Source organism: Zophobas morio, unplaced genomic scaffold (assembly GCF_036711695.1).
Source record: "Zophobas morio isolate AGI-343-1 ecotype UQ-CSIRO unplaced genomic scaffold, CSIRO_AGI_Zmor_V1 ptg000068l, whole genome shotgun sequence".
Lineage (NCBI taxonomy): Eukaryota > Metazoa > Arthropoda > Insecta > Coleoptera > Tenebrionidae > Zophobas > Zophobas morio.
The window spans coordinates 80,884-102,906 of NW_026972173.1; the positions used below are offsets into that span (position 1 = coordinate 80,884).

The 22,023-nt window shown below is 34.5% G+C and overlaps 5 protein-coding genes and 1 long non-coding RNA gene across 12 annotated transcripts; 3 read left to right on the forward strand and 3 right to left on the reverse strand.

Annotated features, from left to right (window-relative positions):
- Positions 1 to 591: 591 nt before the first annotated feature.
- Positions 592 to 2,574, reverse strand: LOC135143670 (uncharacterized). 3 transcript variants are annotated; one of them, XR_010282874.1, is made up of 8 exons: positions 2,499 to 2,574; positions 2,292 to 2,429; positions 2,093 to 2,135; positions 1,406 to 1,478; positions 1,205 to 1,341; positions 1,063 to 1,144; positions 952 to 1,001; positions 592 to 892 (listed from the first exon to the last, which is right to left on the reverse strand). XR_010282874.1 is itself a non-coding variant. In XM_064075580.1 (7 exons), the coding sequence occupies exons 1-7, from the start codon at positions 2,563 to 2,565 to the stop codon at positions 810 to 812; spliced, it is 630 nt and encodes a 209-aa protein (XP_063931650.1). In that variant the 5' UTR covers positions 2,566 to 2,568; the 3' UTR covers positions 592 to 809. The 3 variants fall into 3 exon arrangements, 2 of the variants coding, with proteins under 2 accessions (XP_063931650.1, XP_063931651.1); XM_064075580.1 differs by lacking the exon at positions 2,093 to 2,135 and having other exon boundaries at positions 2,499 to 2,568; XM_064075581.1 differs by lacking the exon at positions 1,406 to 1,478 and having other exon boundaries at positions 2,499 to 2,568.
- A 113-nt stretch (positions 2,575 to 2,687) lies between these two features.
- Positions 2,688 to 4,700, forward strand: LOC135143660 (uncharacterized). 2 transcript variants are annotated; one of them, XR_010282866.1, is made up of 6 exons: positions 2,688 to 2,781; positions 3,175 to 3,386; positions 3,619 to 4,148; positions 4,195 to 4,260; positions 4,330 to 4,515; positions 4,577 to 4,700. It is a non-coding gene; the product is annotated as an uncharacterized LOC135143660 (long non-coding RNA). The 2 variants fall into 2 exon arrangements; XR_010282865.1 differs by lacking the exon at positions 2,688 to 2,781 and adding an exon at positions 2,835 to 2,990.
- Positions 4,701 to 8,453: 3,753 nt separating this feature from the next.
- LOC135143629 (tRNA (guanine-N(7)-)-methyltransferase-like) lies at positions 8,454 to 9,739 on the forward strand. 2 transcript variants are annotated; one of them, XM_064075525.1, is made up of 7 exons: positions 8,454 to 8,546; positions 8,692 to 8,843; positions 8,898 to 8,987; positions 9,042 to 9,213; positions 9,302 to 9,446; positions 9,505 to 9,589; positions 9,653 to 9,739. In XM_064075525.1, the coding sequence occupies exons 1-7, from the start codon at positions 8,473 to 8,475 to the stop codon at positions 9,730 to 9,732; spliced, it is 798 nt and encodes a 265-aa protein (XP_063931595.1). In that variant the 5' UTR covers positions 8,454 to 8,472; the 3' UTR covers positions 9,733 to 9,739. The 2 variants fall into 2 exon arrangements, with proteins under 2 accessions (XP_063931595.1, XP_063931594.1); XM_064075524.1 differs by having other exon boundaries at positions 8,898 to 9,213.
- Positions 9,740 to 9,786: 47 nt separating this feature from the next.
- Positions 9,787 to 11,355, reverse strand: LOC135143630 (uncharacterized). Its single transcript, XM_064075526.1, has 10 exons — positions 11,216 to 11,355; positions 11,033 to 11,147; positions 10,895 to 10,974; positions 10,788 to 10,839; positions 10,660 to 10,718; positions 10,357 to 10,415; positions 10,233 to 10,291; positions 10,130 to 10,173; positions 9,996 to 10,068; positions 9,787 to 9,934 (listed from the first exon to the last, which is right to left on the reverse strand). The coding sequence occupies exons 1-10, from the start codon at positions 11,309 to 11,311 to the stop codon at positions 9,831 to 9,833; spliced, it is 741 nt and encodes a 246-aa protein (XP_063931596.1). The 5' UTR covers positions 11,312 to 11,355; the 3' UTR covers positions 9,787 to 9,830.
- A 1,676-nt stretch (positions 11,356 to 13,031) lies between these two features.
- On the forward strand, positions 13,032 to 17,854 carry LOC135143626 (cytosolic iron-sulfur assembly component 3-like). Of its 3 annotated transcripts, XM_064075522.1 has the most exons (15): positions 13,032 to 13,067; positions 15,179 to 15,316; positions 15,377 to 15,476; positions 15,536 to 15,644; positions 15,707 to 15,790; positions 15,840 to 15,959; positions 16,136 to 16,238; positions 16,365 to 16,431; positions 16,544 to 16,665; positions 16,725 to 16,838; positions 16,968 to 17,116; positions 17,174 to 17,303; positions 17,358 to 17,475; positions 17,541 to 17,669; positions 17,724 to 17,854. In XM_064075522.1, exons 2-14 carry the CDS (start codon positions 15,238 to 15,240, stop codon positions 17,644 to 17,646), a joined length of 1,401 nt encoding a protein of 466 aa, XP_063931592.1. In that variant the 5' UTR covers positions 13,032 to 13,067; positions 15,179 to 15,237; the 3' UTR covers positions 17,647 to 17,669; positions 17,724 to 17,854. The 3 variants fall into 3 exon arrangements, with proteins under 3 accessions (XP_063931592.1, XP_063931589.1, XP_063931590.1); XM_064075519.1 differs by having other exon boundaries at positions 17,541 to 17,854; XM_064075520.1 differs by lacking the exon at positions 13,032 to 13,067 and adding an exon at positions 14,286 to 14,343 and having other exon boundaries at positions 17,541 to 17,854.
- A 161-nt stretch (positions 17,855 to 18,015) lies between these two features.
- On the reverse strand, positions 18,016 to 20,504 carry LOC135143627 (protein phosphatase methylesterase 1-like). The gene is made up of 12 exons (XM_064075523.1): positions 20,476 to 20,504; positions 20,343 to 20,422; positions 20,183 to 20,275; positions 20,069 to 20,126; positions 19,890 to 20,013; positions 19,734 to 19,819; positions 19,417 to 19,507; positions 19,205 to 19,297; positions 19,015 to 19,145; positions 18,405 to 18,515; positions 18,164 to 18,216; positions 18,016 to 18,111 (listed from the first exon to the last, which is right to left on the reverse strand). The coding sequence occupies exons 5-12, from the start codon at positions 19,943 to 19,945 to the stop codon at positions 18,019 to 18,021; spliced, it is 714 nt and encodes a 237-aa protein (XP_063931593.1). The 5' UTR covers positions 19,946 to 20,013; positions 20,069 to 20,126; positions 20,183 to 20,275; positions 20,343 to 20,422; positions 20,476 to 20,504; the 3' UTR covers positions 18,016 to 18,018.
- Between the last annotated feature and the right edge of the window lie 1,519 nt (positions 20,505 to 22,023).

The window sequence follows — 22,023 nt, forward strand, 5'->3', positions numbered from 1 at the left end:
GCCAATGCACGAGTTGTCAATAAGAAATATATATCTTACTTTGGATCGCATGTCAAGTTATCAGCGCAAAAAGCAAACGAGAGCTTATTATTAATATATACTGCTCTTTTTTCAGTAATCGAGTTAAAAAAGGGAGCCCGCATGTTTTCAGTTTAGTAAAAGTATTCTAAAATTTTTTCTGCCGTTATTATGTATAATGGTGTTGTAGAAAAGATTTGCTTAAAAATGTAGTAGCGTAGGAGAGGCCCGACTACTGCCAGTTACTTACGGCCTGATTATATTTCATATCATACACCTTTTGCATGGCTTAAAAGAAACTTTTCCGCGTTTCCAAGTATTATCCAATTATCGCCATATATACCAACCATAGTATCAATATTTTTTCTGTAAAATCATAGAAATTTTCTAGGGATATATCAGTGTTTTTGATGTCTTTTCTTAAAATCCTTACATAAAAATCCAGCGGTTTCTTTTAAGCCATAGAGCGCCACATTAAATATTAATTAGTAGTGCATATCCCACTTTTTTATTATAGTATTTTTTTTTATCTTTTAAGAATTGAGGTAACTTCTAATAAGATATGACTCTACTTATAAGTTAGTGTGCAAAATAACTGTGGTTATATTGGCCTCTCGAATTGGCATATTATACAATAAAGCAGTAGCAAGCTGAAGGTGTCTTTAGGTAGTATTGGCGACAATCTATATCTTGTTGTCGTTGAAACCGCGTGTTGTAAGCCTATTTTTTTTTTTATGCAAGCATCCGGAGGTAGTTTTAATTTCAGTGCGCAAATCCTGAACTGATTTGACTTAGTCGCAGTCGAGATCCAACCTCTGATCGAAGGAAGGCCGGACTATGCATATATATAAGACGTCCGTACCCAAAGGTGAGACTGTGCAGAAATAAGAAAATTCAAAATAAATTCTGTAAACGGCAATTATCCGAAAGTACTTGAGCCGAAGATGTGGCGCTTCCCGACAGTGGTGGCTAGTCTAGTTTTTCTAATAGAATGAAACCTGAGTCGTTACTGTGATATATAGAGAAAAATAAAGTAAAAGTAACCCCATAATATCGGTACACTTGATGGGTTGGTCGTAGCCAACAACCGTGACCATAAAATGTGCGTGGCTAACAGCGGGATCGTCTTCCATTATTAAAAGCTAGAACCATAATAATTAATAAGGAATCTATATAAAGAGCAAACCTTTGTAAGCAAGATAAGTGCACCCAAACTTGATTCCACACAAGACATAATAATTACATTTCCAAAGATCGCAAAAAAGGAAAGCTTTCTGACGCTCACTGCCGCTTGCAGGGTAATAATCAGCCAAGAGAACCTTTCTTTTAGTAGCATAGAATTGTAAGTTATCCCCAAAGCAGTTGAAGAAGTCTAATATATACGGACTGGCTAGCGGGCGGGCAAGAGGGCCAATAACACAAGGCTTCCTCGGGCCCAATCCCAGTCTCCTTATCAAAACCTTTTATAAACTGTCTTAACTTTTAAAATTAAAAAAATTGACAAAAACGGAAGAAGGGGAAAACCACTACACTCAAAAATTTGAAAAAAGGAGTGCATATACAGTAAAAAAGCACTCTCTGGTGGTTTTAAAAAAAGAATGCGCATAATCTCTCGCCCCTAACCTCTTTTTAGCTTATTGTGAAAAGCTTAACGCAGCATTTACGAGGTCTCAAAATAAAAACTGCCGGCTCTCCCCCTTCCAAATGAAAAGGAAGGTAACTCTTTTTCAGGTTTCTGAGTTCTGATCTTATTTAAAAGACGCAGCCTTTGATATGTATTATATTCTTCCCTTTTGATTTTAATCACTTCTCCACAAAAAATATGGAGTCTCCAAGTAACGCTAACCTCTTCCTAAACCGAAAATGTAATTTTAGCTTTACTACTAAACTTTAATAAACCTTGTATTAAACCGATAATAGCTAAAGATATAAAACTGGTATAAAAAGGGAAAAAATCCTAGATCTTTACTTTAGGAAGGACTCAAACGCTAAATAGTAAAATATTTAAAAAGAAAGCTCATTTTGTATATAACTTATGCAGAAATTAAAAAAACCAAAAAAAGTAGAATCTAACTTAAAAGTCATTTCTTCAATTTCAGAAAGTAAGCACAAGGCACCTAAAGATGTTGTGTGTTAAAAAAAAGTTATTTTGCAACCGCTTACTTTAATTTTCGATTAGTAATAAGTAGAGTATTTTATTTTTTTAAAGGAGAATTCAAGGTCTTTTATTTTCATTAATAAATAACAATAAAATGAATAAAACAATAAAAAACCTAATTGATCCAAAACGTAAGCTTGTTCAGGAAGGAGCTTTAAAGGTAATGAGAGAAAGTCATTTTGTTGAGGGAAACATGGATGAGTCCCCAAGGGGCTTCCAATTATTCGAAAGTTCTTTCTTAAAGTAACTGCCTCTAAAGTTGGATAAAAAATTTTTAAACTTGCTTCTTATCTTACTACTCATATGTGCGTATTGAATATACCTTGCGCTTTAAATATTAAGTACACGTCCTGACCGTAGTAGTGCACCGTGAACGCCGAGGGCCCCATGTAAAACGAAAATTCATGAAAACGGGCACCTCGTAAAAATGCAAATTAAATATTAACGCTTTCAGATTCACGTCGCCAGCACATTAAAAATAACGCAAACACTGAAAGCTATCTAGATAATTAAAACCGTACATTTACAGATCAGTAAGATTTTTTTGGTAGCGTTCATGATAAGGAGCACTAAATATGCTACATGAAAAAGGAATGAATAAGCAGGTCTTTATATTACTTTGAAAAAAAATATTAGAGAAATGATTTTATTAATCCTTTCCGAATTATACACAATATTTCTTCATGAAATCATCGTTAGTAATATATAGATGAAGGATGTCGTTTTTTAATGGATGAAGCAGTTTATAAATATCAAAAACAAAAAGGAAGCACGATGAGAGAGGATATAGAGTCACAGAGATTAGTGTTTTTAAGTAACTAGCCAGTTTATTTATATTTATAACTTTACAGAAAAAGATTCTGTTATTTACTGCTTTTTGCGTAAAATGTAAAATTAGATTCAGTTAATTGTTGTTGGTTAAGCGCAGCGTTGTTTATTTCAATATTTCTTTCTAAATTCCGTTATCTTGAAGCTAATTTGTATTCATTTTTTATTAGGTTATTTTTTACTATTAAAGGAGCCCTCAGTACTTCACATTCAACGCTTACAAAACGATGAACATACGGGCTTTGTTTTGTTGCTTTTCCTCAATTTCTTTATTTGCGTGTGCTGGAGGCTTTGGCTGTAGGATCAATTGATTAAATATCTTATTAAGCGTGAAGATGTTTAGCCAAAGGGCAATCAAGTACAATTATTCTCTGAGTATCGGGTATTATATTTATTTTAAAACCTTAAATATAGTGCGTCACACTCATTTATTTATAAGCATTACTTAAATTTAGCCCTTTCAATCAAAAAGGGTACGCCAATATCTAGTTTTCATTTTATTAAAAAAAAAAAAAATTGCTAAGAATATATATACTCCAGTAAGTTACGGGTGGTTATTAAGAGTGCTGATAATCTGGTGTAAATCGTATTACTGACAAAAATTTTCAATAAAGGTATTAGTTCTCCCGAGGAGGAAAACTATAGGTGGTCACCTTTTCTGGCGGTGATTTACCACCACTTAGCAAAACAGATATCCACACGTGCATTACTTCTTTCACAGGACAGCGGTTTCTTTGGTGGGTCCGCCTTTTAAAAATCTGCCGTTTAGTGGTTGCAAGCTCATAGCACTAACAACAAAGAAGCGAGAACAAAAAAGACGGGTGTTTTTTTTTTTCTTTTTTTTCTTTTTTTTTAGGCACTGGGATACTAAGGCCGGTCTCCATAGGAGACCTTAAGGCGCTTATCTGAGTTCCCCTCTCCTGCAGGGGTAGGGGCACGGGCCCTCTCTATAGAGTTATAATGTCTGTCTCGAAAGACTGAAAAAGCGAAAAATATCGGGCCCGGACTCCCACCATTTGGCCTAGTGTGATGGAAAACCGCTAAAAACCACCACCGGGAAAGGCAGCCTTAGGCACAAGAGCGGAGGTCATCTGGACACCTGCCAGCAAGGACTACCCGATTTATGAGCTCCTCGCCTAGAAGGGTAGAGTCCTTTTTGAAGTTGTATTGTTAATATTCATAAATGACAGCTCTCGGTGCTCGAATCGAGTTAAAAAACTTCGAATACTCAAGCTCCCAATTAGGAGTGATCGCAGGCATGTTACATAATAGCTTTCAATCATTAAGGTGTTACTATTTTTTTGACATTAACAAACAAAAATTAGCGCTAACGCGCGTCATGGAGACGGCGATAACGTACCCTGCCCCATGGCTCGTAATAAGTTCGCTCACCAGCAGGCGATTAGTGTGGCTAGCTAGTCTGTCGTAAGGGGCAACTGACATTACGTTGGAAGAGGACGTCTAAAGGGTTTGTTCCGCAGAGAATGCTTGCTCTTGCCGCATAGTAAAGGGTAAAGCGCCTTAGTTGCTACCTTGATATTCGCCACTAAATATTCCACGGGTGACTGCCAGGAAAGTTTGTTGTTAATGATGACTCCCAAGTATTTAGCTTCTGAATACGGAACCTTCACGCTATCAAAGGTTAAGGACGCCAACAAAGAGACGCGTTTCTTAGTAATTAAAAATTCTTTGCTCCTCCTGGCATTTATAGAAACTTTCCAAGTATTACACCAGTCAGCAAGTGCATCAAGAAAAAAAATAGCACTTAGATGCTGGCATAGCAAGCTGGGAGAATTCGACGGAGGGTAGATGACCGTATCATCGCGTAGAGGACGAGTCGGGTGTGTGGAGTTGATAGCAAGGGCACGTCGCTCATATAAATTGCAAATAAAAGGGTAAAAGAAGGGTACCCTGCCGGACACCTTCTGTTAAAAATCGCAGAGGCGGCTATTTATAACCCACGCTCACGCTGAAGATGCGACCATAGAGATATGACTTCATCACTTGTAAAGGCCATGAGGAACGGATAAACGTGATCAGTTTGTACAGCAGACCTTCATGCTAAACATGACCAAATGCTTATTCGTCAAAGAAGACAGCGCTTATCGCCTTCTAAAAGTTAAAAGAGCGAGGGACCTCGAATAAGGCGACAGCATCATCCAGCAGGAGAGGGGATGTAGACGGTAGTGAAGGACAAGGTGGAAGAATGGTTGCTATAAGCTCAGCAGATTAGCCCAAGTTAGTAATCAAAAAAAAAAAAAAAAGCGGGTGCTTCTCCGGTGTCCTTCTCGTCGTCTATTTCAAATAACTGGAAGGTTATCGGAGGATAGCTAGTGGAGCGCCTTAATTGCCGTTTTGAGACGTATATCTCTCAGTATGGCGATATCCAGTAGGCCCTTTTGTGCCTGTATTTGCCAAGTGTGTTAAATACTGGAGGTTGTATGTAACCTCAGCGAGAGGGAGGCCCTCAACCCAATCCGATTGTAAGTAATTAACGGCAAATCTTAAGTAATTCTCAAGAATTAGATTAACAGTCTCAGTCGATCCGTCACTTGCTGGATGGAAAGTAAATGAAAGATAAACTTTACAACCCAGTAGTTTAAAAAGTTGTGTTCAAAAACTGGATAAAAAATGTGGCCCCCTGCCCGTCACAGTACTCTTTGGAAACCCGTGGCGTTTAAAAACGTGGTTAAGTAAATTGACTCACCCTCTTTCTAGACGTAATAGATTTTAAAACGGGTAGTGGCACATCTTTGATAGTCTGCTTTTTACAACTATAACAGAATTAAATTATGACTTAGGGAGTTCTGTAATGAAGCCAATTGAAATATTCCCCGAGTAATTATTAGGAATAGCAGGGTTGGAGAAGTCCACAGGGCTTATGACGAATTTCGTTCCTCGTATTGGACCAATAAAAGTAGCGTTTATTAAAATCGAAAGTTTTCTTTAATCCATAGTGTCCGCCCATCAAGGAATTATGTCGATTATAAAAAATTAAATTCTTTAGTTTTAGGCCAGGGAACAACTATCTTATTCCCTTTTTTCGGGGCTTTGTGAAAAGTAAGTGCAGAGGTGGGTAAAGAAAAGTAATGACATTCTCCGCCAACCCATTTGCGGATTATGGGCTTGATGCCATGGTAATCCCAATACAACAGGATATTTATCTAATTTGGTTGCTAGACATTCATTTTTCTCTATATGGGAACCTATTACTAGGATCAGGGGTCCAGCGACATAGTTTATTGGTTCTTTTCCTGCCGAGCCGTCTGGGGGTGTAATAGCTAGTGGGGTTTTTATGTAGTCAGTTTAACCGTTTATTGCGGGCGCATTCCAAGTCAATCAAGATATACGCCGAGATTCGTCTGTGCGCTCTCTCCTTGGCAGTCAAACATGTAATACTTGAGTTCCGATCTCCATGAGCTGTATCTCTGAGATAACGGATCTACTATTGTTTCCAAACCTGTTAAGAGAGAATAAAGAACGTTTTTCTTCCACTCTATCACAGTTTGTTATCAAGTTGAATGTAAAGCTGTTGAAGTTTAGAAAGTTCTTCAGGTAGTCCTAAGTTCCCAGCAAGGAAATCGTTTATTTCATCCTTGAACCCTCTGTAAAATTGTTGTTTAAAAGCTAGTTCACCTAGAAGGTTGGACCCATTAATATAATCGGCGACAGAACCTTTCTGGCGTAGAGTTGATAACTGGTCTCTGTTTCTTTGGCTTCGTCAAAGGTGCTAAAAAGCTTGATTTTAAACAATCAACAAAATCCTAAAAGGTTTCGTTCTTTAAAAAAGCGTATTTGTTTGGATACCATTTAGATGCTGAGCTCCTAAAAAGGCTAGCAGCAAGTAACATCTTTTATTCGTCTTTCGTAATTCCTTTAGCCCTAAAGGTTAAATACCCAGTTGACTCAGGGAGTATTTCGTCTATTTTCGGTCACGGGAAAGGTCTTCAGGCCTTTAACTAAAACAGGTTTGTTTAAATACGGTCTTTGAAGAGACAACTTTTGGTGAAGAGACTCCACTTTAGCTTGAGTTTTATATAGCTTGGAATGAAGATCTTTCAACGCTCTCCTTAAAAATTTATAATCTCTTCGAAAGTCTTCATGGGCTTGAAGGGTCTTCTGCGTATTTAGTTCCACGTATTAAAGTATTCTCTCTTGGTAAGAGTCCCCAATCATTTTTAAATTCAAAGTAAATATTAGAAAAAAAAAGTTTGGTAAACTTAATCTCTTATAAGAAAAAATGTGTGTTCGCTACGTCATAACCAAGACGTTTATAAAGTTCTATGAAGATAAAAAGCGCAAAATTATGTGATCGAGTAAACTGTAGAGAGTAACTAATATTAGATAGAAGGGATTCTCAGTGAGGTAGCAAAGAATGTAGAACTAGATGTAGGAAAAAGGAAACTAAACGAGGACAGAAAGGATACTAAGATCGTAGAAATAGGATTAAGAATATCGTAGAACAATAACTGAGAACACCAGAACTCAAGACACGTAAAAACAGGGTTCTATTATATGTAATATGGCAAAATTCTTTCCTCCCAAGAAGACAACGTTTAATTTATACACCTGCTAGAGAAAAAAATTAATTGCGCACTCATTCCAACTAATTAAGGTTAATATTTTACGGAAGGCACTTGTTTGCGTTAAATATATTAAAACCCTCGAATAATGAATTTAAGATAAACGGATTAATCTAATAAGACATTAGAAAACGCTGATACGATGCTGTTGCCATAACACTATAAGTCTAGATCCCCTTTTTCCTTTTACTATTTTCATGTAAACTTTAATTGGTTATTCTAAAACCCTTCGCCATTGTTAGCTTTTTTAGAGCCTAACGAAAGAAGTTAATGGAGGCCTGGGCGTACTATAGCAGACCCGAGGACAATTTCTTCTTTACGAAGATCTAATATTTATGGAGAAATTAAGAACTTGATTCCTACTAATGTTTTACCTATATTAGGAAGGCGTCCACTTTTAAAGTTAACCGTAACGCCTATAGCTAGATGTTATATAGGAGAGAGAGAAACGTTTTTTTATAGCATTACATCACACCCAAACCCGAGAACAGCTTACGTGGGTGAAATTATTTATGCGCATATATAACCTAACTACAAGCGACGCTCTTCGAAGTATATATAATCTTGTTGTGTACTTTTGAGGTTAACTATGTTTGGTAACTCATAATATACAGTGTTTTAATCAAACTTTATAGAAACGAACGTTGGTGGTGAAATATATTTGAATGACATAAATGGTTAAGCAACACTTAGTAAGAAGATCCAAAAATCTTCAAAAAAAATTATACTTGTTTTATAGCACGTAAGGCTTTAAATTGCTTAGGTGTTTTCAGTGTATGCAGAAAAAGTTTCACGTGACTCCACATATGCTAAGAACGGCGAGTGGGTGGCCTTTCCTATTATACTGATTCCGTAAGGATTGGAAATCTAATCCTCGGGCGTAGTATGTCTCTACCTCAAAAACGCTTCTTCCGGCAGCGAGCTCATTCCAACCCCTTAGCGGATCACTCTTTAGAATTGTTATTACTGTTAATTATCACAGTTGCACTATTATTCACCTAATTTTTTGATTTAATTTAAACTTTTATTTTCACAATATCAAAAAGTTTCTTTTTTATTATTATTACTGTTTTTACACTAATTTAATTATTATTACCATTTAAGCCCTTCATGTCCATCTAAAATGGATTGGTCAGAGCATTTTCCCCTTTTTTTTACCAAGTTGGGGGAGAGATTTAACGACGAAGAGAATTCCATGAAAACCAAAAAAAAAGTTGAATTTGCGGATGTGGGTTGTGGTTACGGAGGTTTACTTGGTTCTTTTTGTGAGGTTCAAGTCACTGTGCCTCGGGCTGATATTAATTTTAAAGTTGGTCTAGCTGATACTTTTCCTGAAGTTTTATCTTTGGGGCTGGAACTTCGTGCTAAAGTTGCGGACTATGCTCATAAAAAGATACTTGGTTTATTTATCACGCAAAAATTACTTTTTTTGGCTTACAATTGTCTTCAATTAGCTTTAAGGGAACAAAACAAAAGTACAGGAAAATACCAAAATATCTCCATCGTGAGGGCAAATGCCATGAAATATTTACCCTACTTTTTTGAAAAGGGTCAACTAAAAAAAATATTTTTTTTGTTTCCGGATCCTCATTTTAAAAAATCTAAACACAAATGGCGGATAATTAGGTTTATATTGGAAAGTTTTTTTAATTCAACTTTTTAATATTTATAAATTCAAGTTTTTAACTTTTTTTTCTATTTGTGGGGATGGAAGTCCTCACTTGCTTTCCGACTACGCCTACTTTTTGGCGGTAGGAGGTTTACTTTACACAGTTACGGACGTAGCAGAATTATACGAATGGGAGATTAAACATTTATCAGAACATCCTTTATTTATGCGCATTTCAAACGAGTCTTTGGTGAGTTGCCAGTTGTAATAAACTTTTTTATTACTCAATTTTTTTGTTTTTTTTTTAGAAAGGAGATGCCACTGTGGATTTGATCTTAAACAGTTCGGAGGAATCCAAAAAAGTAACTCGTCAGGGTGGAGATAACAAAATGGGTGAAATTTATTACGTTAGCTTATTTTTGTTCGCTTTAGTCGTTTTTTAATACACCAAAATAGGAGAGAAATATTGGGCTGTTTTTCAACGCGTTGAAGATCCCTTTATAAAACTTGAAAAAAATACACCATCGGAAGTTTAAAGCGGCACTAAGTCATATGTAATCTAGAAAAAATAATTTGTTTAACTGGAAATCTTAAAATGGACATTACTTTTTATTTATTAGTAGTCTTTTCCGGGCTAAGCTGCAGTACTCAAGGCATTTAAGATCTCCTTTACATTATCCACCGAATAAACTTTAAAGCCGTCCTCGGCGGTGACCACAGCGACCTCCACATTCGTATCTATTTTGGTATCGCTGGCCATTATGGAGCCGGAAATTGGGATGCTATAATATTAATATGCCTGAAATTGTTTCTTTCATGACTTGCTTGAGAATCTCCAGGCCGAGTACTTCGGCCTCCTTCAAAGTCATCGACTGTGAAAAATAATTTATTATTTTCGCAGGTTACCGCACCAACTTTTAAAACAGTATATACTTTGCTGTACTGTTCTTGCAGTTTATTCTGAGCGCCTTCCGACCCTAATACACATATTAAAAAAACTGTGGATTAAATTTGAGTTGTTAAAAAAAAAAAGAACCGGATCCTATAGCCTTTGCTTCGTATTCAAAATAAGTGCCCGTAGGATCTGTATGAAACCTTTATCAATTTACAATGTGTATACAAAGTTATGAGTGATTTATTAAATTATTAAGTAAACAAACAATTGATATCCATTTTCGTCGAAACCGGCAATTAGCAAAGAAACACCAAACGGTCTACTCTGCGGAGCAAAGAGTGATGATTAAAGTAAAAAAAGAGCATTAATTATTGTGATAGCTAAGCTATAATTGTTATGTAGTGCAATGCCATTCAAAGATAACTGCAATAATTGCAGTCGGATAAATTTAACTAACTCTTTGCCAACAAGAGATTGTAATAAAAACCTGAGTTAGTTCAAAACTAACTGCTTAAAAGGAAGGGGGTTCTAGAACTGCTAAAAATATATATTCTTTAAGTGAAAATACCATGACTTTCTCCTCTCGCGCTGAACCTTCCCCGAAGCGTAAAGCAAGATCGCAAACAGCTAAACAGTTATAAAGAAAGTTACGTATTTTTTCCCCCTTAAGAACGGTTAAGTAAACCTATAGATAACCTTGAGTCACACTTTCGACTTTCATCCTCTCGTTGTAGGTGAACCAGTGATTCTTTTTTCAACATTAATTATTCGTAAAAGTTAAATAAGTATGCGCCGGTGCGAACCTGAGCTTCTACTCGGGCATGGTCTACGATAGTTCTGGCATCAGCCGTCAGACCACTCATTGCACAGCCTAAGTGAGAATCTGTGGGCCTTATTAGCAAAAAAGAAAATTAATTAAATATATATTATCTTTGTCTTACCTAACTCTACAAGTTTTTCCACGCTACTAACTTCCATCAAAGGTGAAGTTACTCTTTTTTCAACGCACAATAAAACACCCTCTGTGGTCTTGATACCAATTGCGGTAGTACCTAACTGTAAACGCAAAAGGAAAAAATTGTTGACAAAAGAAACAAAGTGGCTGTAACTTAAAATATAAAAACTTTTATTGCTTCAATTGCATATTCCACTTGAAAAAGACGTCCTTCTGGGGAAAAAGTGTTAACTCCCCTATCATACTCTGAGCGAGTTAGAAACATCAATAAAGCACGAGAGACGTTAAGTAGGAGTCTTGATAGAGAAATTCGGTGACCAAAGTAGAATAAGTCGAAGACAAGGTTACTAACCCCATTACTAGGGCGCTTCGCACCATTAACTATGGGCATGCTGGTTTTGCGAATTATCTGAATTGCCTTTTTCCTTTATTGGCTAAACTTTTTGTGTTTAAGACTATGCGAGTGCTCTGGATCCCTGCAAATATCGCTCGATTTTTGCTTGCTTCTAGAAGTCGGAAAAACTGCCAAGGCTATCATTTGAGACTGACTAGAGTAGGCTGGTAGGAAGCACAACATATTGCTGGAAATGTAGTTTAAATTATATACAGCTCATATGTTTCGTTTCCTTTAGAAATTACAGGAGCCGTTCTGTTTCCATATCGAGAAATTCTTAAACGCATTAGGTAGAATAGCCTCCTTCACTAGTTGCCAGCGCTGGGCCTCTCACTAAACGAATACGACCTTCCTCGAGTCGTTTTTAAGCGGCACCGCACTAGCCAAATCGCTTGCAGGCGACTTTGTTGTTTCCGCTACCGTACGTATTCCAACGTGCACACAGCAGTCTAAGCGACGTCAAAGGGCCAGTACCACTTAGTAAGCGACACCCAGTACTCCTAAACGATTTGGTGTACTGGTGCTTATTTGGTACGGAACACTTGAAAGACAACAGCGTCTCACCCTTACTTGGTTGCAATACCACACCGCAAATATTTTAATATAGTTAACAGTCGGCGTGCGCTTCTTTCCGTGGGTACTAAAAGGAACTTACCCACTTATTTTGTTGTTGAAATTTTCTTTAATATTGATTGACTTAAACGTACTGCGTAAGTAATTTTCTAACGCCCTATATATTGGTTCTTTTTGTGGGCACAAGGGGCCCTTAAGCAAAGATATAGAAAGATCTTAGCTGGCAAAGACCAAAATTGCAAAGGAAGTGATTTACCGCAACTGTGCACAAAGAGCATGACGGGGGCAAGGCGCAACCAACTGCCCTACACTTGAGTTGTGGACGATTTATTAGCACAAATATGCTTTTACGATCAAGGAAATAAGCCAGAAGCTAATTAAATAAAGGTATCGAGTGTATACACAAATGAAAAATTAGTTAATGGTTCCCCTTCATTGAAGCATCAGTTAGGCTAAAAAACATTCTTGAAATATTGTTGATAGATTCTTTAAAAGATTGAGGACTTGGCTAAATAAACGCTTCATTTTTAGCCATTATATTAAACTATTGATAGCGTACGCCTTACCTGCTTAAGCATTTAATACGCCGTCAATGTAGCAGTATTACATGGTTAGGTTTGTGGAAGAGCACGTGATCACCAAGACCGAAAGTGTAAGCTGCACTAAGGGAAACTTTCCACGACATTAATCGTACGTACAGTTGTGGTAAATGTCTCTTTAAACTGGTTCAAATGACTCGTTAACAAAATAGGATTACAGACTCCGTAGACTAAATCGTTAATTTCTGCGCAAAATTTATAATGTAGTTAATTAGGGCCATCCAAGGTTATTCTGATAGTTTTTAAGTCTTTTAGAATATTGCATATACCAAACTTTTTGTGTGTGTTAAAGTTATTTTAAAGACTTAATTTTTTCCCTTGTATATGGACCAAAGAAGTAGGAACTAATTATCAAGGTGCCCACTTATACACAAATTTCGTTTTTTCTCTCTATATGTATATAGGCAGAGCAGCGTTAAATCTCGGGAGAAGATAACAGTTTCACCCCTATCTTCGTAAGTATTTTTTTTTAAAATTTAAATGACTTAACGGCTTGACAGTGTAGCGGAGGCGAGCTTTTTTAATACTGCGTTGTGTGTTGTTATGTTTACTCTTACACATTTAAGGAGTATGGGTAATGGATTTAAATTAAGCAGTACTGGTATCAGATAATTTCAAGCCCGTTATAAATTAAAAAAGCCTTTCTAAAGGGTGTTGATTTACAGGCCGGTAATCATCAAGAATATATGTAGGATGAACAATACGTTTAATACTATAATAATAAGAACTACTAAGGACTTTAATGTAATATAATGAATGTGGTCGAAGAACACAGTAGAAATTTATCTGATACTGGACTCTCTAGGAGCTCCAAAGTAGCCTTACAGAAAATAATAACGAATGGATAAAATAATAGTAGCAGCGCATGCATGGGCAGCATTTATATAAGCACATGCAGCTCTCGATTCCTCGTACCATAAACAAGGGTCAAAACCGTCTTTTTGGTCTTGATCTTTAGGGTGAGTTAAACGCTGTCCCACCTTCAATAATCTATTTTATATACAATTAACGCGTGAGAGTGAAAAATTTAACCTATTACTTTGGACTAACTTAGGATATGACATATACCATATGGAGCAGCGAATATATTGTCTTGCTAATAATCTGTAGGAATTGAAAGAAAAGGAAAAAACATACGTGGTGTATATAACCTTAGCAGCCAAAAGAAGATGAAGAGAATAACTTAAGGCGGGAAAGCGATCCACAACCATACCCTTAAGAGAAGCTTTGGCGCCTGAGCTGTTAAATTTGATACCAATTTTTTTTCCTGACAGATAAAAATTTTTCTATCATTTGCCTCAACGATTAGTAGTGATGCCTATCGTATTTGTAGTATGTAAATTGGAAATCCTTAAATTTATCCCCAGCAGCACACGCTACATGTTGTTCGTGCTTTTAAAATGCTGTTTTCTGTATTGTTTTTATCACATATTTATATTGTTTAATAAGTACGGCTAAAACCATAACCTTTTGTATTGGCTTCATATTTCCATCCAATACCACGAACGCGTATTTTTTAAAGAAGCATCTTTCATTGTTAATGAATGTACTATTCTTAGTAATACTGTCATCAATGTGGGTAAAGGAGGGAATATTGTCTTTAATTTTTTAGCTTAACATATGCTTAAAATAAGCAGGTCGTAGATTGCTGGGTGGCTTCCGCTGCAGTGCCCAAAAAATAAAAGGGACGCACGCTCCACATAACATTAAGCCTTACTACTATTGTACAAGGTACCTTCACGCATATCATCTACTCTTATGTTAAGGTCTAATCGGCATTACCTTAAACAAAAAATTAGTAAGCCATTGTTTGGTAAATGCAAAACTTGGACAGGTTTAAACAATCTCTTCATATCGGTGGACAAAAGCAAGAATTAAGTCATAACTTTGCTAGAAGAAGCTAATGACTTAAAGTTTCGTTTGACAAAATTTTTCGTACATTTAATCTTGTTTTCTAGTAATAGGGTGAGCTTAAGCTTTTTACACAAGCTCAGTTGATTTTAAATTTAATATATCTACATAGCAATTCTTAAATTTTGTTAAATTGACAAAGCTAAACTGTTCCAAAGTAATAATTAAACTCCTATAAGACTGGAAACTATAACTTAACTAGTATTAACAATTTTAAGCCTACTTAAAAAAAAATTGAGAGTAAGTTGGTCTTCGTTAAACATCATTTTTTTTTAACAAATTAGTAAGTCAGCTATTACTAAGTTCGTAAAAACTTAGCTTACAAAAACGTTCAATACTGTTATATAAAACAAATTATTTTAATATCTATTTCCATAAAATAACTTTTTGATGTGAATAAAGTACTCAAAAAGTCTATATTAAATAATATTAAGAAATTTCCTGTTATTTGTTGTGTATAAAAGTAATGTGGGAGTTAAAACCAATATACATATAAAGTGGACCCCGAGATAAAAACAAAAATTACAGAGTTATATGTGGAACTCATATTTACTATCTTCCAATTTTTTTCAAAAAATTTATTAAAATTTTTTTTTTACTATACTAATATTTCTTATTTGAGCCCGAAAAGCGTTACTTTGTACTAATAAATGAGGGACCACGTGCTTCTGGAGACTAACCGTTACCCTCACACTCTGCTGTTTCGTGTAAGCTATGGAGAGATTCTCTACGGGTTTGAGGATTACTGACTTAAACGATTTTATAAACCCCTCTCAAGATTGCATTAAGTCAGGTTTTATATTAGATATTAGTTTAGATTATAATTCATATTTATATAACTTTACTACATAAGTTAAAACTAGTAAAAACGGAAATGTAAAAAGTCATTCTGTCGCTGACGGTTCTGTATTTCGTAAAGTAGAAATAAATTTGAATGACTGCTTAGCGTGTAGGTAATTTGTAAGTGTAACTCTTTATTATTGTTTCTTTATCTTATTTTATGTTATTGAAGTGGTTGCCTTACCAGTGCTGAAAGCGTTCTAATAAACGCTCAAAGTTTGGACCCAGTCTATGAAGTTTTAGATGAAAATAAAGCTTACTTAGAAGGCTCAAGTATTCGAGTATTTTTAATTGTTATTTTTACGTATTGTTATATTAATATTTTTTTATATTACGATTTTAGGCTATTAAACGAATTGTAGTTTTTTCTATTTCGCCTCAGTCGTGTGTTTCTTTGGCAGTTTTTTACAATTACAACTTTGAAATGGTATAGTTCTCCTTGATTTCGTTTTTTTAAGTTAATTTTGTTTTAAAAGATGATGGGAAAGATCGCAGCCTTTTTAAAAAATATCGGCGTTCATTACATTTTTGACACCCTTTTTTCAAGAAATTTCTCCTTAATAAAAACGGCCGAAGAGTTTATTACTTCATTCAAGGTACACTCCTTTTTTTATTTTGGAAGCCAGTCGTTTATTATTTTCTATTATTTTGCTTTAACATTTTTGAAGCAAATGTTTATTATTATTTTTATTCAGTTTAAGTATCTTGCTACATTGTGCACCCAAATTTTTATCAATTTTTTTGTCTAATTTTTTTGAGATTAATTATGTAGACTAACAAAGGCAGATTGCCTCTCCTTGTGTCAGCTTGTCCTGGGTTTGTGTGCTACGCAGAGAAGACTCAAGGCTCTTACATAATACCGCACTTAAGCACTGGTGTCTCGCTATTCTTTTTTTTTATTGTGTCGAATATATAATTTTGCTTTTATAACTTTTAAACCGTTCTTTAAGTTTTCTAGAAGTATTTTTTTATTTATTGAAATATATATTTTTAAAATATAGTAAAATCTCCACTTCTTATAACCGGATCTTTAGTAAAAAATTTCCTAGCTGAAAAGATTGGAATTAAGTTATACTCACTATTATGTTATTCCTTTTTAAACTTTTTTTGCAATTTCTTTTTAGACTTTTAATGCATTTTTAATTCAAGTTATGTTAATAACTTTTTCTTGTAATACTAGCAAAGAGTGTGTTTATCATGTGTCGGTGATGCCTTGTTACGATAAAAAATTGGAAGCAACTCGTCCAGATTTTTACGATCCGGTTAATTCCTCGAGAGACGTCGATTGCGTTCTCACAACTGGTTTTTATTTTTCTTTCAATTTTTTACTATCCTAATTCAGTGATACTTTTATATAATAGAAGAACTGCAAAAGTTAATGGGATACTATAAAGTGGATCTCACCGTTCTCCCTCCTGCTTCGGTTGACTGCTTTTCTGATTTTGCAAGCGACGCAGCATCGCACCCGAAAGCGCGTAATATTTTTAGTTTTATTTTATGGTGGTATATGGGATTTATAAAAATTGTCCCACTTTTTAACCATGTCCGTGCCTTTTCTGCTTAGAGACTTTCAGCTGAACTCTAATCTTATTTTTCTTTTTAAGATCGATTTATGAAGCATGAAGGTGGTGGTTCTGGTGGCTTTTGCGATTTTGTTTTAAAATATGCGAGCCAAAAGCTATTTGGTTTGGCCGTGAACGAGGTAAAAATGGTCGCTCTAAGAAATAAAGATTTCCGGGAATGCCTTTTGCAGGTTTTCTTTTTAATTTTTTAGTAAGTAATTAGAAATATTGTGGTTACATTTTTTCAGTCGGACGATGGAAAAGTGCTACTGCGATTTGCTGTTGCTTATGGTTTCCGGAACATTCAAACGATATTGCAAAGAATTAAGAGAAATCGCTGCGAATACGATTTTGTGGAGATCATGGCTTGCCCTTTTGGTCGGCTTTGCTGTTCGGATTTTTTTTAACTTTTTCTACAAATTTTTTTTGTAGGCTGCTTGAATGGTGGAGGGCAGCTGCGCCATCAGTCCCTCGATGCTGTCAATGACGCGTACGAACGCTTGCCCAGCATCTCCCCACTGGAGATGCACTCCGCATTGCAACTTTTAGAGTGTGTGCTTCACTTTGCTGCATTCACCAAAAATTCTGTAAGTTACTTGATTTATTTTTTTTTAGTGATTGGAAAAGTTTTCAGGGCAGCAAAGCAATGAATAGGATGCTTCACACGCAGTATAGCTCGCTCGAGGGAAGGGACGATGCGCTCCGTGCCGTGCAGTGGTAGCGGGTATTTGGTAGACTTAAAAAGTATTGCAACTGGCTTGTATGTAAAAGTCGTATCCTGATGCAAATTTTGCTCAGGATCTCGAAAATTCGGAGTTTTTGTAGAGTACTGACCTTGTATTTTTTTCAAAGTTCTTTTTTTACTTGTGAGCACTCCGCCGATCATTTTATTTAATAGTTTATGATCATCTAATATTATTTCGTTTTATTAAAAGCAGAGCTTACAATTTATTTGTTGGTCGGTATAAAGGAAAATCCTTTTGTAATAAATTAGTGCTAATATACGACAAAGTTCTGCGCGAGGCGTCGTAGTTGAGATTGAGAATATAACTTGGCTTTACATGTTGGTTTATTCTTTTTACTGAATTCCATACTAGGAAGGCCATCTACAACTTTTATTCAACCTGCTGCAGATTTTGAAGCGTTTTAAGAAATCTGCTATGATTTCAGCTACTTTTTCTGGTGCCTTAAAAAATTTAGTTATTAGTTAATTAAATTGGACGAAACCTTTTGCTTACGTCCTCATGAACGTTGTGCCCCGCAAAAGGGACGATGCCTACTTGAAATTTTCCTACCCAATTTTAAATAAAAAAATTAATTTAATGCTATTGCAAATAATATATATAAAACTTTGAATTTTTTTTTTAAAAAAAATTTACAAGTAACTTTTTAATAGTCATAAATAAAATGTTATAACAAGTAGTTTATTTACATAATCGAGCTTTAAATCTTTACGAGTTACTACTTTTCTTTACGAACCTTGCATCTGTGCGATGGTCAACTCAGTGTCAAGTTTGTCTAATCCTGTGACGATCAATAGTTTCATCGCACTTGTACTTAAAAATTTTGCGGTAATGCCGTGAAACCATCCTGATTGTAAATATTAAAATAAGTTTATTATAATAAAACCAATTATAAGTAACGAAAAATTCCTTTCAAATTATCTTATAAAAGTCTAATATCTGAATCCCAAATATTAATGCGAAGGAACGACCAAAAATAAATAACAAAGCAAGACGTTTAAATTTTGATTTTTATTAAAAGTGAATAAATCCATTTAAAGTTCCGTAAATTAAAATTAAGATAAAGCTCTTAAGTTTTTGTTGATAAGAGAGATGGAACGATCCTACTGTATACTGCAATATAAACCAAAAACAGAGTAAAAAAAAAGGACTCTTTATTGAAGGTGCCACAATAGATTTAAAGTCAACGAAAAATGTTAAATTTAGAAAAACTGGACAGCTTTAAAGATAGAAAACGAGCAGTTCCATGTTACTGCCGTAGTTAGCGTAAGGCAATAGAAGAAAAAAAGATAAAATTGAAGAATTCCTATTACAAAACAAATTTTATAACAGCGCTTATGCTTTACCGGGCCAAAACTTTTCCGAGCGGGCCAAATCTGCTCTCCAAGTGTATAGAAAATTAACTAAACTTTGAGTTTGAGAAGTTTCTTCTTCCTCTTCTTTAATGATGTCTTCGCTGGTGTCTACAATGGAAATTCTCAAAGATAATATAGAGGAATTGTTATTTTATTTGAATTTAATTTATTATTTTTATACTTTTGATGATGTGGAATTTGTGAGTTTAAGCAAATTTGTCCAGGAACTGAAACTCGTGCAGATTCTAAGTTTCGGATCTGCCCTGAAATTACACTTCACCAGAAAAATAAATAAATAAAAGCATATTATCAAATTTAGGCACTGAAAAAGCTACATATAATTATAAATCAAACAAAAAAAATTATTTAAACACGCTAGTTATGAATCAAAACCTCCACTTGATGGCATTTTCAAGAGAAGAAAAACCAGGTGGGCGGGAGCGTAAGATGTTCTTCATCGCCGGCAAAGCCAACATGGCAGTGCCTGATGTAGATAAAAATAATTTATAGAAAACTGCATGCAAACAGACTGAAAATAGAACTGACTTCTACAAGATCATTGTATAAATTATAGAACAGTTGAATTTATTTAAATGTTTAACAACATAACCAAACGTGAGTTTTTTATTAAAGGAAATCATTGCCATAATATTAATTATCAACTTGTATTTAAGGAATTATAAAAAAAAAAGGTTAAAAAAAAATCACACCTTCAATAGCGTCAATAATGACCACCGCTAAAAGAGAAGAAAAAGCGCCGCTTTCAGCGAGATGCACAGCGATGGCACCACCCATACTGAGTTATATACAAACACATTGTCAAGACAAATTAATATTGTTTCAAAGCAAAGAGTAAGTTTTAAAACCTGTGGCCAACAAGTACTAAAGGAGGCATGCTTTCAGTTTCAAACAACGTTCCCATTAATTTAATAATGTCTTCACAAAGTCGATCTCGGCTTAAATCATGGTCGTCGCACGTACGCGTTTCACCTAAATTCAAGAAATAGTGATGGAACGACTTTTTAATTTAAGAGGGAAAAAAAACCGTGGCCCCTAAAATCCGGTGCTAAAATTTGTGTTTTGCAATAGAGTGAAATTTGTTTCTGTAGTAGAATTACTTTTTATTATAAAGTGCAAAAAAAGGATAAACAGGAATCACGGAGAAGGTTGCCCACGTTAAACCGGAGTAACCAGCTCCATGAAGTAACAAGAGAACGGGCCCTTCATCTCCTTTCTTGTACACAACGTATTTCTTTAAAAGTTAGACGTCGGTAGTAAGGTAAAGTTAAATGAAGTTTTATAATTTTTAATTCTCTTACTTCACTAGTACCAGTCAAGGTAACATTAACTTTTTCGGAAAAATAATTTATATATGATTCCGGTTTAAAATAATCAACGCCTAAAGAAGATAATAACAAGGGAAAGTATAAAGGTATAAAAGGAGGTTAAGACAAGGCTTCTTTTTAGATTCTTTTGAGTCCAGCATTCTATTTAAAAGTGTTAACAAAGTACAAAAAGTTTTTTGAGAAAAATATATAGAAACTACATTCACATTAGAGCAAATTCTGTATAAAGTGTACACATAGCTGCCTCTGCATAAGTACTACTCCTCCTCGAATCAAATTTGCTAGGCGAGGGAAAGTTAGTAATTAGTCACTTCGCGGTCACTATTACTAATAAATATTTTTAAATTGTTTTTGATTGATACTCTCTTGTTTTTATAAAATTCATGAAATAAAGCTTTATTATATGTAACCGTGTTATTCATTAACGTGCTATGAATAATTTTTTTTTTTTTGGAAGACAGTTAGTCTTATATATGGATAAGTTTTTAAAAAAGCTTTGGAGAGGTGGGTCTTTTTCTTAATTTTAAAGCCATAACATTTTTTTAAATTGTCGATGGTTGAAGAACAACTAATACTAGGAATATTATTTTGTTAAATATCCTTGTCATTATTAGGGCATGATAGCTCAATAAATGATTTCCTGCATCCTTAAGACGGGCGGAAAATATTGTATTTAGATTTATTAGCTAAAAGTAAATGTTTGGACGTATATTAATGATAAAAGGTAAACATTTCAAGCTTCTTGAGGCCAAAAGCTTTTTATATGTTAGAAAAGTTAACGTTTGTAAAAAGTAGATGTCATTTTAGATACAATAACTAAAAAGGCGCTCTATTCAGTTTTCTTATGTATTTCTCATCTTTAACTTAAAAGAAAACTTTACTAAAGCAACCATAAGTGATGATGTTTTTTACAAACCTTGCCAAGTTTTTTTCCGACCTATGTAAATACCTATATAAGTTTAAAAAGTTAGCCGTGCAATAAAATTCTCATATTTTGAAAGATAGTTAAACTTTTTCACTTGTTTATTCTAAAATTTTTATGGCATAATAAAAGTGTTCTTATCCACAAATTGCCTAATTTTTAAGGGATGTTTGGACATTAGTTTATATAAACTTTTAATATTTTTTTTAAACTAGAAATTGATTAACTTTTATCTCTCTCACTAACATTGTACAGAGAGATGTTATTTTTTAAATAAATTGAAATAAAAAAACTTTTTCTGAAAATATAAAAAAATACAAATGAAAAGAAAACTTTGGCAATGCATTCGCGCCATTGTGGTTTCGTTTTTGGTTTTATTTTGGTTTAGTGTACTTGTAAAAGATGCAAATTATATTAAGTGTTTAATTTGGTAACTTTACTACTCTGCATTACCGGAACTTGAACCGAAAAGCTGTAATAAATACAAATCTACCTAAAGAAAATATTAAAGTACGTTATATTAATTTTTTTAGTTTTATTAATTTAAATTGGATATTATAGTGAAACCCTATAAATATGTGTACACTTTATATATTTCTATATTATTTTAAAGTGTCCAAAATAGTTGATCGATTTAAGTTTATGAATTTTGAAATTTCTTTTAAATAGAATAACTCTTAACCTTTTTTTCTAATCTAAGTTTTTTTAAAGCGTAAGCGTTTTAACTATAAC

What these genes read in the sequence shown, in the direction of transcription:
- LOC135143670 (XM_064075580.1), bottom strand. Translation starts at nt 2,565, where the DNA reads ATGGGGCCCTCGGCGTTCACGGTGCACTACTACGGTCAGGACGTGTAC. An exon ending in CACTTATCTTGCTTACAAAG is followed by an intron (nt 1,145 to 1,204) that starts GTTTGCTCTTTA and finishes TAATAATGGAAG; the next exon opens with ACGATCCCGCTGTTAGCCAC. An exon ending in GCGCCACATCTTCGGCTCAA is followed by an intron (nt 893 to 951) that starts GTACTTTCGGAT and finishes ATTTCTGCACAG; the next exon opens with TCTCACCTTTGGGTACGGAC.
- LOC135143629 (XM_064075524.1), top strand. Translation starts at nt 8,473, where the DNA reads ATGTCTCTACCTCAAAAACGCTTCTTCCGGCAGCGAGCTCATTCCAAC. An exon ending in CACAAATGGCGGATAATTAG is followed by an intron (nt 9,214 to 9,301) that starts GTTTATATTGGA and finishes TGGGGATGGAAG; the next exon opens with TCCTCACTTGCTTTCCGACT. An exon ending in GGGTGGAGATAACAAAATGG is followed by an intron (nt 9,590 to 9,652) that starts GTGAAATTTATT and finishes ACACCAAAATAG; the next exon opens with GAGAGAAATATTGGGCTGTT.
- LOC135143630 (XM_064075526.1), bottom strand. Translation starts at nt 11,311, where the DNA reads ATGTTTCTAACTCGCTCAGAGTATGATAGGGGAGTTAACACTTTTTCC. An exon ending in ATGCAATTGAAGCAATAAAA is followed by an intron (nt 11,148 to 11,215) that starts GTTTTTATATTT and finishes TTGCGTTTACAG; the next exon opens with TTAGGTACTACCGCAATTGG. An exon ending in CATGAAAGAAACAATTTCAG is followed by an intron (nt 9,935 to 9,995) that starts GCATATTAATAT and finishes ATACCAAAATAG; the next exon opens with ATACGAATGTGGAGGTCGCT.
- LOC135143626 (XM_064075519.1), top strand. Translation starts at nt 15,238, where the DNA reads ATGGAGAGATTCTCTACGGGTTTGAGGATTACTGACTTAAACGATTTT. An exon ending in TAGAAGGCTCAAGTATTCGA is followed by an intron (nt 15,645 to 15,706) that starts GTATTTTTAATT and finishes TTACGATTTTAG; the next exon opens with GCTATTAAACGAATTGTAGT. An exon ending in TCCGCATTGCAACTTTTAGA is followed by an intron (nt 17,476 to 17,540) that starts GTGTGTGCTTCA and finishes ATTTTTTTTTAG; the next exon opens with TGATTGGAAAAGTTTTCAGG.
- LOC135143627 (XM_064075523.1), bottom strand. Translation starts at nt 19,945, where the DNA reads ATGGGAACGTTGTTTGAAACTGAAAGCATGCCTCCTTTAGTACTTGTT. An exon ending in TTAGTACTTGTTGGCCACAG is followed by an intron (nt 19,820 to 19,889) that starts GTTTTAAAACTT and finishes TATATAACTCAG; the next exon opens with TATGGGTGGTGCCATCGCTG. An exon ending in CATTATTGACGCTATTGAAG is followed by an intron (nt 19,508 to 19,733) that starts GTGTGATTTTTT and finishes TATCTACATCAG; the next exon opens with GCACTGCCATGTTGGCTTTG.